The 13172-nt window shown below is 47.3% G+C and overlaps 6 protein-coding genes across 6 annotated transcripts; 4 read left to right on the top strand and 2 right to left on the bottom strand.

Moving 5' to 3' along the window:
• Positions 1-180: 180 nt before the first annotated feature.
• N7529_011229 (uncharacterized protein) lies at positions 181-2756 on the top strand (the record flags this gene model as incomplete). The annotated part of the gene is made up of 4 exons (XM_057246755.1): positions 181-783; positions 846-2462; positions 2517-2609; positions 2661-2756. The coding sequence occupies 4 exons, from the start codon at positions 181-183 to the stop codon at positions 2754-2756; spliced, it is 2409 nt and encodes an 802-aa protein (XP_057092104.1).
• A 299-nt stretch (positions 2757-3055) lies between these two features.
• On the bottom strand, positions 3056-4599 carry N7529_011228 (Pyridoxal phosphate-dependent transferase major region subdomain 1; the record flags this gene model as incomplete). The annotated part of the gene is made up of 4 exons (XM_057246754.1): positions 3056-3598; positions 3649-4275; positions 4328-4355; positions 4409-4599. The coding sequence occupies 4 exons, from the start codon at positions 4597-4599 to the stop codon at positions 3056-3058; spliced, it is 1389 nt and encodes a 462-aa protein (XP_057092103.1).
• Positions 4600-5898: 1299 nt separating this feature from the next.
• On the top strand, positions 5899-8009 carry N7529_011227 (putative plasma membrane antiporter; the record flags this gene model as incomplete). Its single annotated transcript, XM_057246753.1, has 9 exons — positions 5899-5953; positions 6005-6073; positions 6120-6226; positions 6277-6450; positions 6508-6914; positions 6968-7016; positions 7070-7436; positions 7491-7592; positions 7750-8009. The coding sequence occupies 9 exons, from the start codon at positions 5899-5901 to the stop codon at positions 8007-8009; spliced, it is 1590 nt and encodes a 529-aa protein (XP_057092102.1).
• Positions 8010-8750: 741 nt separating this feature from the next.
• N7529_011226 (MAPEG family protein) lies at positions 8751-9386 on the top strand (the record flags this gene model as incomplete). Its single annotated transcript, XM_057246752.1, has 3 exons — positions 8751-8755; positions 8815-9107; positions 9187-9386. The coding sequence occupies 3 exons, from the start codon at positions 8751-8753 to the stop codon at positions 9384-9386; spliced, it is 498 nt and encodes a 165-aa protein (XP_057092101.1).
• Positions 9387-10455: 1069 nt separating this feature from the next.
• Positions 10456-11969, top strand: pgxB (uncharacterized protein; the record flags this gene model as incomplete). Its single annotated transcript, XM_057246751.1, has 5 exons — positions 10456-10794; positions 10847-11014; positions 11064-11237; positions 11288-11533; positions 11586-11969. The coding sequence occupies 5 exons, from the start codon at positions 10456-10458 to the stop codon at positions 11967-11969; spliced, it is 1311 nt and encodes a 436-aa protein (XP_057092100.1).
• Positions 11970-12568: 599 nt separating this feature from the next.
• N7529_011224 (uncharacterized protein) lies at positions 12569-12787 on the bottom strand (the record flags this gene model as incomplete). Its single annotated transcript, XM_057246750.1, has 1 exon — positions 12569-12787. One exon carries the CDS (start codon positions 12785-12787, stop codon positions 12569-12571), a length of 219 nt encoding a protein of 72 aa, XP_057092099.1.
• Positions 12788-13172: the final 385 nt, after the last annotated feature.

Raw genomic sequence — 13172 nt, 5'->3', positions numbered from 1 at the left:
TAATAAGGCTGTGGCTCTGTTATATTTTAAGTCATCTCTTGTTCAATCTTCTCCGTCGATAAATCCAGTCTTTTTCTGTTATCCACTGCATTCTTGTGGCATGACAAATACTTCGATCCCCTGTCGTCTTACTCATTAGCGCCGTCTCAAGGCAACACCAAAAGACAAAACAAGAACAAAATGCCTCAAGGCAACACCAAAGAAGAAATGGAAGGTCATCACTTCTCACAAGAAGAATCAGAAGAGCAGCGACAGCCCCAGACCCAGCGTCGCCGTCGCCCACCACTGTCATGCACAGCCTGTCGACGCCGCAAACTAAAATGTGATCGTTCACTACCATGCGGTCAATGCGTCCGCTCAAAAACAACAGATGAATGCGTCTTTGTGGGCACTCAACCGGGCCCCTCAGATCAAAACCGTATGTCGCCTCCTGTATCGCGGCGCGTACCGAGTAGTACAAGCGAACGCGCAAACGGGATGTTCGTGTTCGATTCGAAAATGGGGCCGAATACCTCTTCGAATCGCGTCTCGAAACGCAGGCCGGATGAGTTGACCGAGTTGAGGCACAGATTGAAGGTTTTGGAGAATTCACTGAAACCTGTGAATTTACAGACGCCCGCTACTTCGGTTTCTGATCTTTATTCGGAGATCGAGACAGCGAGTACCTCGGAGAATGTGGGGGTTGATGATCGGGTGCGGTTTTTGCCTGATTCGAGTTTTCGCGGGAAGAAGGCGAAGACGAGGTATTTTGGGCGAAGCCATTATACTACTACTGTTTCTTTTGTGAGTATTAGGATCATTTGCTTTGGTTATTGGGTATCTATATGCTAATATGTTTGTTTTAGTTTCATGATATTGGAGCATTTTTGCGCCGTGGTCGGTGCCGTGGTGAAGCCAAGGATAAGGAGTATTGTGACATGAAACAGTTCAAGACCGAGCTATGGTCGCGCGAGACGCAGGACCATCAGCGCGAGTATCGGGAGCAGGCTTTCAAACTCAACGAAATGATTCCGACACGCAAGATTGTGGACCATTTACTTCAACTGTACCTTGATACTTTTGAGACGACATATCGAATCCTGCATATGCCAACCTTCTTCAAACAGTATGCCAACTACTGGACTAATACACAGCCAATTGACATGGCATTCGTCGCTCAGTTACTCGCTGTCATAGCCGCTGGCAGCTGCTTTTATGTTCCGCCCCCAGGAGAAGACAATCGCGACGTGTTCCAAAAACCAGCAATCAGATGGATTATGGCTGTCCAGTCCTACATCTCATGCACGTTCATCAGTCCAGACATAGACTTTCGAATGCTGCAAACTCAGTCGCTACTACTGGTCGCACGTCTCGGAATTGCCAGTGATGGGGACGTTGCCTGGGCCTCAGCCGGGTCCTTGATTCGATCAGCAATGACAATGGGCCTCCATCGCGATCCCACACGATTCCCCAAATCATCTCCTTTCTACTGTGAGACACGCCGCAGATTATGGGCCACGATCGTCGAGCTGGACCTGAAGATCTCCCTTGACCGCGGCGTTCCACCTTCAGTCGATCTCGACGAGTGCGATTGCGATTCACCGTCAAATTGGGACGATTCCGATTTGATACCCGACATGGAGAACAATCCCGCGCCTCTCAGCACAGCCCTCTATACCCAGAACTTCTACCAAACCCTCTTAACAAAAACCCTCCCACTTCGCTACCGAATCGCCAAAAAGGTCAACAGTTTAAGGTTCAACTTATCCTACGATGACGCCCTCAAAATGGGCGATGAACTCTCCCGCGCAATGCAAAATGCATCCTCTCTATTTGAAGACAACGCCTCAACAATCCTCCCCGAAGTATCAGACCGCCATCGCTTTGCCCAATCCCTTCACCTGTTCATAATGCGCAAGTTCCTCCTTGCCCTCCACCGCCCCTTCTCTCTTAGTGTTGTCAGACTACCCAAATGCTCCTACTCGCGCAAAATCTGCCTCGAGGAATCACTAGGCATCCTCTCGCAGATGGAGCTCCCCCTTTCACCCGAAACATTTGTCTACCCACATATTACTCAGCTGGGCAGTGGGATGTTCCGCGATGAAACATTTCACGCGGCCGTTACTGTATGCGTCGAACTATCACTCCAGGCTAATGAGATGCGCTCTTCGGCGTCAGGTATGGATGGCGTAAATTCCAGCGTTCTCATGAGTATGATTCAATCCCAGCAGGGTGTCATGATGCAGGCCGTCGAGCGCACCGCGGAGAACTTTGGGAGGAGAATCGGGCCCGGTGGCAAGGGCTGTAAACCGTTCTTCTTTTTGAGTATTATTCTTGCTTCTGTGAAATCGCGCGTCAAGGGCGAAGACCCCCTTTGCAATGTTGAGGCGGCATCGAAACGAGTTGTGAGGATTTGCAGGGAGATTTTGGGCGGGGTTTCTCATCCGGATGCTCAGATTGCCGTTGATACGAGGACCGTGCAGGTGAGTTCTTTTAGTCGCATGATGCTTTGTTTCACCGATATTGATTATTCACAGACACCGCTACCTTCGGGTCTGACGCCGGCCTCAGCTACACCCAGTGATATGGATCCTGCTTCCCTGATTTCGACAGATTTCAGTGATTTCACAGTAAGTTTGCCACTCTTGTATGACGTGGGATGCTTTACTGACTCGGTGCAGCCGATGGATCTTGGAGGTTGGCTTGATGGAATGGACTATACTGGTCCTGAGTTGTGGGATACAGATTTATTCTCCAACATCCCCGTCTTTCCATGAGTACCATGAACACTCTACACTTAGACAATCTCCAATCTTAATGAATAATGTTGACTCTTCCATTGCTATAAAAATGGGACTTCTTCTAAAATATCAAACTCCTGTCCTAAACTGTAAACACCCTCAATATGCAACAAATCTCAATCCAACCTCAAGTCTTCACAACATTGCTCCCCAACTCCGCGACGATCTGCCCACAAGCCACATCAACACAATTCTTCCTCGGAACCATGAGATGACTCTGGACCAGCCTATCACCCCGTTAGCAAACCTTATCAACACAATGCAAAACGCGATCCTTACGCATGATACCGCTGAATATTCAAAAGCTCAATCTGCGCCAAAGCCCCCAGCGCCGCCTGCACATCCCGTACAAGACTCTCACACCGCGCCATACTGAAGTCCGTACGAACAACAACCCTCATCATCCCCATCGTCTGACAATCAGCAGCCATAGTGTACGCGGGCACAATCCACCCTTTCTCGCGCAGTTTGCGCGCAAGAGCCCACTCATCGAAGAATGCGTTCTGCGTAGGACCTAAGCGAAATGCAACGACGGGTAGGCCTGCGCCGTTGGAATCACTCATGAGAATGAAACCCATTTCTCGCAGTTGACATGAGAGGTAGTCGGCTGTACTAGTGAGGTTTTGCATTATGCTTGTATAGCCGCTTCTTCCGAGACGGATCAGCTGGTAATATTGGGCTATGATGTGCGAGGCGGGTTTGGAAAAGTTCAGGCTGAAGTTGAGTTGGTCGGCTCCTAGGTAGTTGATGTTGAAGATTAGGTCCTTTGGGAGGTAGGAGGGGGAGCGCCAGAGGGCCCAGCCGATGCCTGGGTAGACCTGTTATTTTTGGTTAGTATGGTATGATATGAGGGTGACGGTTCGCTCACCAGGCCGTATTTGTGTCCCGAAACGTTGATTGAGACCACGTTGGAGAGTTGGAAGTCCCATTCTAGATTCGGCTTGATGAATGGTGCTACGAAACCACCGCTAGCGGCGTCGACGTGGATGGGTGTGTCGAGTCCTTTGAAGACGAGCAGGTCATTGATGGCTTTCACATCTTCGTATTGTCCTGTGTAGGTTGTTCCGAGAATAGCGCAAATGCCGATTGTGTTTTCATCAACGAGATCAACGGCTTGGATGGGATCAATCACGTATCGTGTTTCGCTACATGGCACCAGCTTTTCTTCAATGTCGAAGTATCGGGCTGCTTTTTCCCAGCAGACTTGTACGCCGCTGCTCATGATGATGTTTGGACTTGAGGAGTCTTTGCCCTCCGCCTTGCGATTGTCTTGCCAGCGCTTCTTCATCGCGAGAACTGCTAGCATGATGGCTTCGGATGAACCGATGCATGATGTGCCGATTGCTGTGGGGATATCATTTGAGACTGGCGAGTGGAATAGATCAGACAGAATGTTGAGGCATCGAGTTTCGATTTCGACGGATTTCGGATATTCCTCGTGGTCGATGATGTTCTTGTTCGATGACTCGGCGAGGAGTTTCAGGGCTTCATCTTCCTTATTATGCTATCAGTACGAGTCCAGTGATTGGAAAGGTGGTCCTTCCTACCATGTAGGTAGTGACGAAACTGGCAAGACTTTGGAGATATATGTTAATCAGTATGTTTATTATGTTGAGGGAAATACTCACTTTAACATCGGTTGGCCATCGAGAACCAAATCGTCCTTGATGAGCTGATAGGCCACATTCCGAGGCATCTCTCGATCTGGAAGCTTCTGGATTGGACGCTGTCGGGCAGCAAATTCTGAGCCATAGACATTGGAGCAGTCGCTGTTCACTTGGCTTAGGAATTGCTTGGGAAATTGCTCTATTGAACCCATTTCGACGATATGTTTGATTGCAAAAGAAAATTAAAGTCGATCTTTCGAGTAGAATCGACTCTAATATATATACTCTTCTACGAACATTGATCGTCAACTGGGAGAAAAATATCTCATAGTTAGTTAGGCTGAATCACGCGGTGGGCCCATGAGGCATTTACGCAAGATATCACGATCAGGGCTATGGCAATAAAGGGGCCATCTCGCCATTTGCCGCAGATTTTCCTATATGAAGCACCATACTAGCTGTACCTAACCAATTATAGATACTGGAGCCTACTTGAAGCCATTATCGAGGTCAAGATGCCCAAATATCAAAGTACACTTCAACACTCTTGGCAAAGCAAGCCAAGCCCTTCCAGAAGGCATTGGCATCGTTACAGCAATTGTGCAAACTCCTTGTTACTCAAATAGGGTTGGATCGAAATTGCTTCGTCATCCCTTGTTCCAAATTTGGAGCATTCTGGCCCTGGATTGTCGAGAGGGGGCGAACGCAATGGATAGCGCGGATAGCAGAAGTGTAATTGACACAGCTTAGTCGCAATAATTATGAACGGGTCTAACTTGCGCAACCTGATAGGTTAGCCCCTGACTCGCGCGCAAGGGATCGTGCAGCCTGCCACTAAGCTTTGCGGGATTGTCGATCCGATGGATGCAAGGCCGGGAGGCAATCACTGTTACTGGCAAACTTGCTTTGTGCATTTGTAAAAACAGGACCAGTTAATTATAGTGACGACGCCCGCGTCAAAATTCGATGTTGCTGCAGTTGCGGCTTTTGTATTAATGCGAATCAATTATGTGATGATCAAAACTTCAATTCTCACAGGTTCATTAAATTGTTCTCCAATTTTGAGATTTATTTTCTCTCCGTTGTTACCTTCTCATGTTCTTGAATACAGCTTGACATGTCCCTGTGCGTCGAAATGAATCCCTATCTATGATACGTACACACACTCATCCCTTGCTCCTTGATGTATGCAAGCTGCGGATGTGGCACACCAAAGATAAGATAGCTATCCAATGTAGGCTATCGAATTTGACAAGGGAACATTCTTGAACAAATTCAATATGATCGAGGCATTTGCGCGACTTTCACAGTTATGCCAATATCACCCATCCCCATCCTTGTGACAACGTCAGTCGTCGGCCCAGATCATCATTCTGTTATACCCATCATAGTTTCACAAACAATCCCCAACAAAAGAGATCGACAATATCTGAATGGAGAGCAGGCAGTCCAACTCCCTTTCCAGAATCCATCGACTCGGCTCTTAGTTACTCGTGTTCTGCGGGAACAGGATGCTGCATCCCATCCTTGATATCAGTAGTGTTAATGTTGTCCTTACTTTGTCAGGTAAGACCACGCAGTCATGCCTCTCTCAAACGCGAGTTCTGACGACATTAGGTATATATATTTTGGTTTTTGGTTTCATTGCTGTGAAGATCAAGCAAAGATGGTACCTCGGTGAAGCCTGTATGTTCAATGTTCCCTCCAAATAACAAATGCTCATATCATTTAGTGCCATCTTTTATTGTTGGGGCCGTGTTGGGACCCTTTTGTGCCAAATTCGTTGACGTGAGCCAGTGGGGCGGAGACTCTGGAAATGACACCGGTGATATTGCATACGTATGTTTCTGATCGCGAGCGAGGAAATCGAAACTAACTTTTCATCAAAGGCTCTGAGTCGCCTCGTCATTGGAATAGCCATGGTCAAAGTCGGCTATGAGTTGCCAAAACGCTATCTACGACTACGCCTTGTCGAGCTGACAATCTGCCTGCTGCCATTGATGACAATTCAGTGGCTTATGACTTCGGCATGCATCAAATTGATGATTCCTCACCTATCGTTTGTATGGTTTTCCTTCTCGCGATCTCGAGCAGGATTTCATTAACATCAACATCATTAGTTGACATCCCTCATAATCGGATCGTGTGTCATATGTATAGATCCGGTCCTCTCACAGGCCATCGCAAAAGGTCCATTTGCGGACCAATACGTTCGTCGACACCTTCGAGAGTTTATCTCTGCAGAAGCTGGAGGAAATGATGGGTTTGGATTTCCATTCCTACTACTCTCGATCGCGCTTCTCCGTTACGACGATGCGCCAAATGTCATAACCACACCAGCGGGTGGGTCAAACCATACAAGAGATTGGATTGGCGAGCCGGATATAGGGCGGCTTGGCGGCAATGCTGGTCGCGCCTTGGCTCATTGGGCCGTTGAGGGGGTTCTATATATGCTGGTCATGGGAGCTGGGTATGGTGTTTTGGTAGGATTTCTGAGTCGCAAAGCCTTGAACCTGGCTTCTGAGAGGTGATTCCATCATCGTGAAACGAAGATTCGACTCCAACTGACGGTATATCTAGACGTTGGGTAGATAAAGAGAGCTTCTTTTCATACCCAGTCGCTATTGGCGTAAGCAGATTATGACATCTCGGTTTTTGATCACCCGCTAATCGTTTTTGAAGTTATTTATCGTTGGCACATGTGGCTGCTTTGGGTCGGACGAGACTCTCGCCTGTTTTGTTGCTGGCTGCGCGCTGAACTGGGATGGAAGTTACCATTTTGAAGTCGAAGAAAGACACGACTCCTTCAATGCAACCATCGAAAACATCTTGAATATTGGAACATTTATGTTTCTTGGTGCGATAATGCCCTGGAATCAACTCCACATGCCCAGCGAGACTGGAATCACTATCTCTCGGTTAATTGGCCTCGGAGTTTTGATTTTAGTCTTCCGTCGTATTCCAGCGATCATGATGGGCTATCGTTTCATGCCCAAAGTCTGCAACGATTGGAAGGAGGCCTTGTTTATGGGATATTTCGGTCCGATAGGTAAGTTTTTTGATCACTATGTCTTTTTGTTCAGGCAGTGCTTACCACTTACAGGCGTTGGAGCGATTTCATACGTTGAATATGCTCGAAGACTATTGCCCGATCCTGGAGAAAGTGATCGAGAGATCAACAACCTGACCGCAGCGATGATTCCAGGTATGCGTTTCCTACTCCATCACTCCGGTATATACTTACACCCGCGCAGTTGTATATTGGCTAGTGTTCTTTTCCATCGTCATTCATGGGCTGTCAATACCAGTCCTGAATTCGCTTTATATGTGGTTCAGAGTTCCAGTTATAAGAGATCACCCAGTGAAGATCGTTCTCCTTTCTGAGAGTGAGCCCGTTCCGAACAACAGTGTTGTGAATCGCCGCGGCCACTCTGTTGTGCTGAACAACCGGTTTTCCAGCATCTCAAATGAGCCATTCCGCGCCGACAATGGATCTCATTTCCGTGAGGGCTCGGACACAATTGTTTTATGCTGGAGTGGGGATACCAACTGTACCGGCTCGTTGGAACGCGTGTTGACCAAAACATCCTCGCAAGAGCTCGAAGAAACTATGCATGTGTGAACCGTAATTGAGATGCGATACCACAAAGGCAGAGGTTGAAATGAAATCATAAATAGGCAATAACCCCATAAAGACCTTGGAACAGCATTTCTGCCCCTCTGATTTAAAGGCTAGTGCGGCTGTGGAGTCGCTCGTTCCTATCTGGCCTATTGGTGTGATTTATGAGACCGATGAGAAGTTTTGCTTAAGATCTATAGTCATGATATGTCGTTGCCGGAGGTTGAGGCGCTGAAGTTTACTGAGCCTCGGGATATGAGTCGGGGACGGCATACTGCATATTGCCGGGAAATAAGGTAGCTATCTCGTTCTTCCGAGAATCGCGTAGGTCAAGAGATGAGCTAGTTGTGTTGCTCTGTTTGTTAGTTTAAATCAATGCTGCTCTTTTTCTTCTTTTGGAGACACTCAACCCCTATCTTGCGATTGGGGTCAGTTTTGTCTGTTCGAGCCATCAGGTTCGATATAAGGGAATATGCCCCCTTTTGAAGCAAATGCAAGCCGAAAAAACTGCTGATCTCATCTTGACAACTTGGCTGTTGAAAGTGGACCCGATCGGCATACATGATCTCATCCATTCCCCCTAGGTCAGGAAGCTGAAGGGGACTGGAAATTAGGTCAGATTTGTTCTAGTCCCCGCCAAGTCTTCTCTAGACCTTAGCTAGGTGCCCCCGCTCTCCCACATGCGGATATAAGACCACCGCCGACCCCTTTCAAACCCTCCATCACATTGTTATATTCGAAATCATGTCGTTAGTCAACCTACTGCAATGTTAAAATATTTGCGACTCAGTCGAGCTGACCACCCTAGTGCCATCCTCACAACGCTCGGCCTTCGGGCCGCCCCTGGCCAAGCAGCCGCCAGCCATGCCTCCGGCTTCCTGATCGCTAACTGGGTCTGGGCATATTGTCTGATGAGCACCCGTGGTGATAAGATTCGTCTCGGTATTGACAACAATGTCTGTCCCCGTGAGGACTTGACGACCTTGGGTGAGGCTGCTGTTCAGGCTGGAAAGTTCAGCCGCGCTACGCTCAACAAGCTCAAGCGCCGCGAAGCAGCCCATGCGAATGCTCAAGAGGGATACACCTTGTTTGTTGCGTCGAGTATGTGACATCCCTCCAATTCAATGTGTGAAGCTTTTTCAACCTCGGCAAAAATACTGATTACATAATCACAATGCAGTTCTAATCTCGCTGTTTGCTGGTGTCCCCAATGAGACCATCAACACTATTGGAGCTTGGTATTCCATTTCTCGTGTTGCGTACAGCTTGCTTTACACTCACATCACCTATAAGCCCACCAGCTACCTCCGCTCTGTGGCTTGGTGGTCTGGTAACATCAGCTGTCTCTATGGCCTGGTCGTTGCCAGCAAGAGGCTCTGAAGGGTTACCTAGGTACCTTTTTGCGCTGTTTTTTGTGATATACACAATGATACATACAAATATATAACACTGCATGAGCTCTACTCGGAAACCAATCTGACAATCTTCGCGGCATATTTCTCAGGTGTTAGGTTTCTCTCGCAAAGAACGAACTGAGTAGCACTTTAGGCCGACTTCATGACGCACTGTCTACTGCAACTATCCTGAGGTCAATTCCAAGTGCTAGGAATCGGGGTTACTGCGTATCCAAAAAGAAGCCCAAGGGGATTAAGATCAGAGTCCGAATTGGCCGGATCACGGTAGATGGGGGATGGCGATGAAGTACATTTGAAACTCAGAAAGAGTTTGCAATGCGATTATGTCTCTTTGATGATACGAGGGAGTCCTGGTCTGTTTCAATGTTGAACTGATATACTGGAGACAGTTCCACTATCATATGAGTTTGGATAATGGTATACCCCGGACCAAGCCAACTCGCCAGCCACCAAGCAAAATATACAGCGCAAAATAAAGTACCGAAATTGACCCGTCCTTTAAATCCATCTAATCAGAGCCCAAAATCAATATGAACAAAAGATCTGCGCAAACATCATGTCTCGCTGATTGGTGGAAGATCCCCTCCCCCAACGCACAAATCAACCCCAAGACGGCGAATTCCCATCCGGCCACAACAACTATCCAAACTGCCTCGAATAAGGACACAGCCAAGCTGTTCTGACAAAAATATCTCCGCATCCCCGCTCTTGGATCCCCTTGGCGAAATGCGGAGAAATGATTTCATCCATTTTCTCTATGCACACACCACGCAACACCACAGGTATGCTATACTGCGCACTTATTCCGCTGACCTTGTAGATCATCCCTGTTCTGGAAGAATGATTCTTTGCTTTTTACAGGCGGAGAAATCTCTCCCTTCTGTCCGTCGTGCCGTTCCCCGGACCTGATCAGTCTGGGGTTTGAGATCTTTTTGTTGGGGTTAAGAGTCTGGGGTATTTCTATAAAGGAGTGGTGATTTTTGCTGGTTGTGAAGAGGTGTAGATAGCATCAATTGTGCATTCAACTCGCTGCCATGAAGTTCCTCGCTATTGGTGCACTGCTGCTCAGCACTGTCGGTGCTATCGCAACTGAACATATCATCAAAGGTGCTCATATTATTCCTGCCAAGGATAAGGCGGCGTTGAAGAAAATTGGTGCCCATGGTCAAAAGTATCCGGATCGTCGGACTGTGACTATTCGTTCGTCGAAGAGTGATACCGATGATGTTGCAGATGATTTCCTTTGGGGTATCAAGGCTGCCAACCACGGTGGTAGACTTGTCCTGCAGAAGGGGAAGACTTATATCATCGGCAAGAAGCTGGATCTCAGCTTCTTGGATAACATTGAGGTGCAGCTTGAGGGTGAATTGAAGGTAAGTCATTTGAAGCTCCCACCAATCAGCCTAACCATGCTAATGAACACAGTTCACCGATGATATTGAATATTGGCAAGCAAACAACTTCTATTATGCCTTCCAAAAGTCAATTACATTCTGGGTCTGGGGTGGCAAGGACATAAAGATTTTCGGAAAGGGTACCCTGAATGGTAATGGCCAAGCGTGGTACAACGGCTTTGCTGGCCTGGAGATTCTTGTGAGTGTTAACTCCCAACGTTGAAGATTGACTATTGACCTAAATCTAGGACTCGACAAATACCTACTACCGCCCCATTCTGTTTTTGACGGACAATGCCACCCGTATTAGTGTTGAAGGAATCACTCAACTCAACTCGCCCTGTTGGACCAACTTCTTCGTTCGCACCAAGGATGTCTCTTTCGACAATGTGTATATCAATGCCTTTTCCACCAACGCATCTGTGAGTGATCCCGAGATAGCCAATCAGTCTTAAATCTAATCACATTGCAGGCCCTGCCCAAGAACACCGATGGATTTGACTCCTTGAACGTGGATGGCCTGAGCGTCACCAACACCCGCATCGACATTGGCGACGACTGCTTCTCGCCCAAGCCCAACACCACGAACATTTTCGTGCAGAACCTTTGGTGCAACAACACCCACGGTGTGAGCATGGGAAGTATTGGACAGTATTCCGGAGTCGAAGACATTATTGAAAACGCCTGGATCGAGAATGTGACTCTGTTGAACGGCCAGGTAAAAAACATTCTAGTCCCCACTCCGTGATCTGACACTAACTTCCACATAGAACGGCGCCCGCCTCAAGGCCTGGGCCGGACCCGATGTCGGCTTTGGTCGCATCAACAATGTCACCTACAAGAACATCCACATCGAGAACACCGATGCCCCTATCGTGTTGGACCAGTGCTACTTCAACATTAACAGCACAACTTGTGCCGAGTACCCATCTGCTGTCAACTTCACCAACATCAGGTTCGAGAACATCTACGGTACCTCGTCTGGTAAGAACGGAAAAGTCGTTGCTGATCTTACTTGCTCGCCTAACGCCGTCTGCTCTGGTATCACTCTTTCCGATATTGATATCACTAGCCCATCCGGTAGTCCCTCTGTGGTTACTTGTGATGGAATTGATGGTGATATTGGTGTGGAGTGTCAGTCAAGCTCCGCTTGATTATTGCGTTTGTGCCGTTGTTCAGATATATAACCAAAATTTCAAAGTACCAATTCTCCATGTACTTTTACCCAAGCCACGAGCTTTAGCCAGATGAAAATGACAATCCTAAAATCATGAAAGACTGCGATGGAACAATATATAAAGAAATATGCAGCCCTGGGTCATACATGTATGACTTTTCCAACGTTGGTCCGTCCTCTGGCCTTTTCAAATTATGGGCAAGGGGGCATGGTCAGATCTAAGGGAGGGGTGGTATCAACGATCCTTATATAGTATCACTACCCTACATATAAGAAAACTATAATAGATTTATATATGTAGATAAATTACTTTTACTTCTACATATTTCACTACCGAGTGGACAACCCTAAGGGTCCAAGGTTGACCCCAGCTAATGACCCACATGCATCATTGGAATTGGAGGGTGCATGTTTCATCCGTTGAATTATAGACCTATTAGCATCATTCTATTTTGCGGCCATGTCCATGTCTGTAGCGAGTGGAAAAAGTTGTCCTGCCACTTTGGCAAACACCTGGAGCAGCTCGCCCTACCAGTTTTGCGATTAGGAAGCCGAGTAACGCTCCAATCAATGTCGTCAACCCCAGCCAAATGGAGCCGATTCGCGGATCATCAGCCGCAACATGTCCCTCCGCCATGCCATATCACCCTGTGCACAAGACTGCCTCAACCGATCCGCAGCCGCAGTATGCGATTCGAAATACAGCACGCCCGCTAAATCTGCGTTCTCAATCAACAACATTCCGCTGATTATCACCATATCCGACGGCGAACTTTCCAGGGAGCCCGAGTCCATGACGGACTCACTTACCCCTGATTGTACAGCATCAAAAGCATCAGGTGTAAAACTGCAGATTATTATAGCTTCTACAATGTGTGTTGTTCCGCAAACTGGTATCCTTTTCAAAATTGGAAATTGTTTGAGTGGAATATGAAAATTTTTTGTATATGAAAGAATCAAATAATTTTATGATCTATAACTTTTTTCTACTAGTTGAGAATGGCCCTTAGTGGCCATGGCAATTGTTTGGAAGACAGCTCTGTTTCTATGTCGCCTACATACTGTTTGTTACTCAACACTAGTGCCAGTTACAGTCTCGAGCTTTATTCATGCTTGTATAGACCAAAGAGATCTTCTAAAGCAACATTGAGTGATGAGTACTAAAGCTAACTCTAGAATT

The sequence above is a fragment of the Penicillium soppii genome (genome assembly GCF_028829465.1).
Source record: "Penicillium soppii strain IBT 18220 chromosome Unknown utg000010l, whole genome shotgun sequence".
NCBI lineage: Eukaryota > Fungi > Ascomycota > Eurotiomycetes > Eurotiales > Aspergillaceae > Penicillium > Penicillium soppii.
The sequence above is the reverse complement of the archived record's forward strand: the minus strand, read 5'-3'. Positions and strand labels throughout refer to the sequence as shown.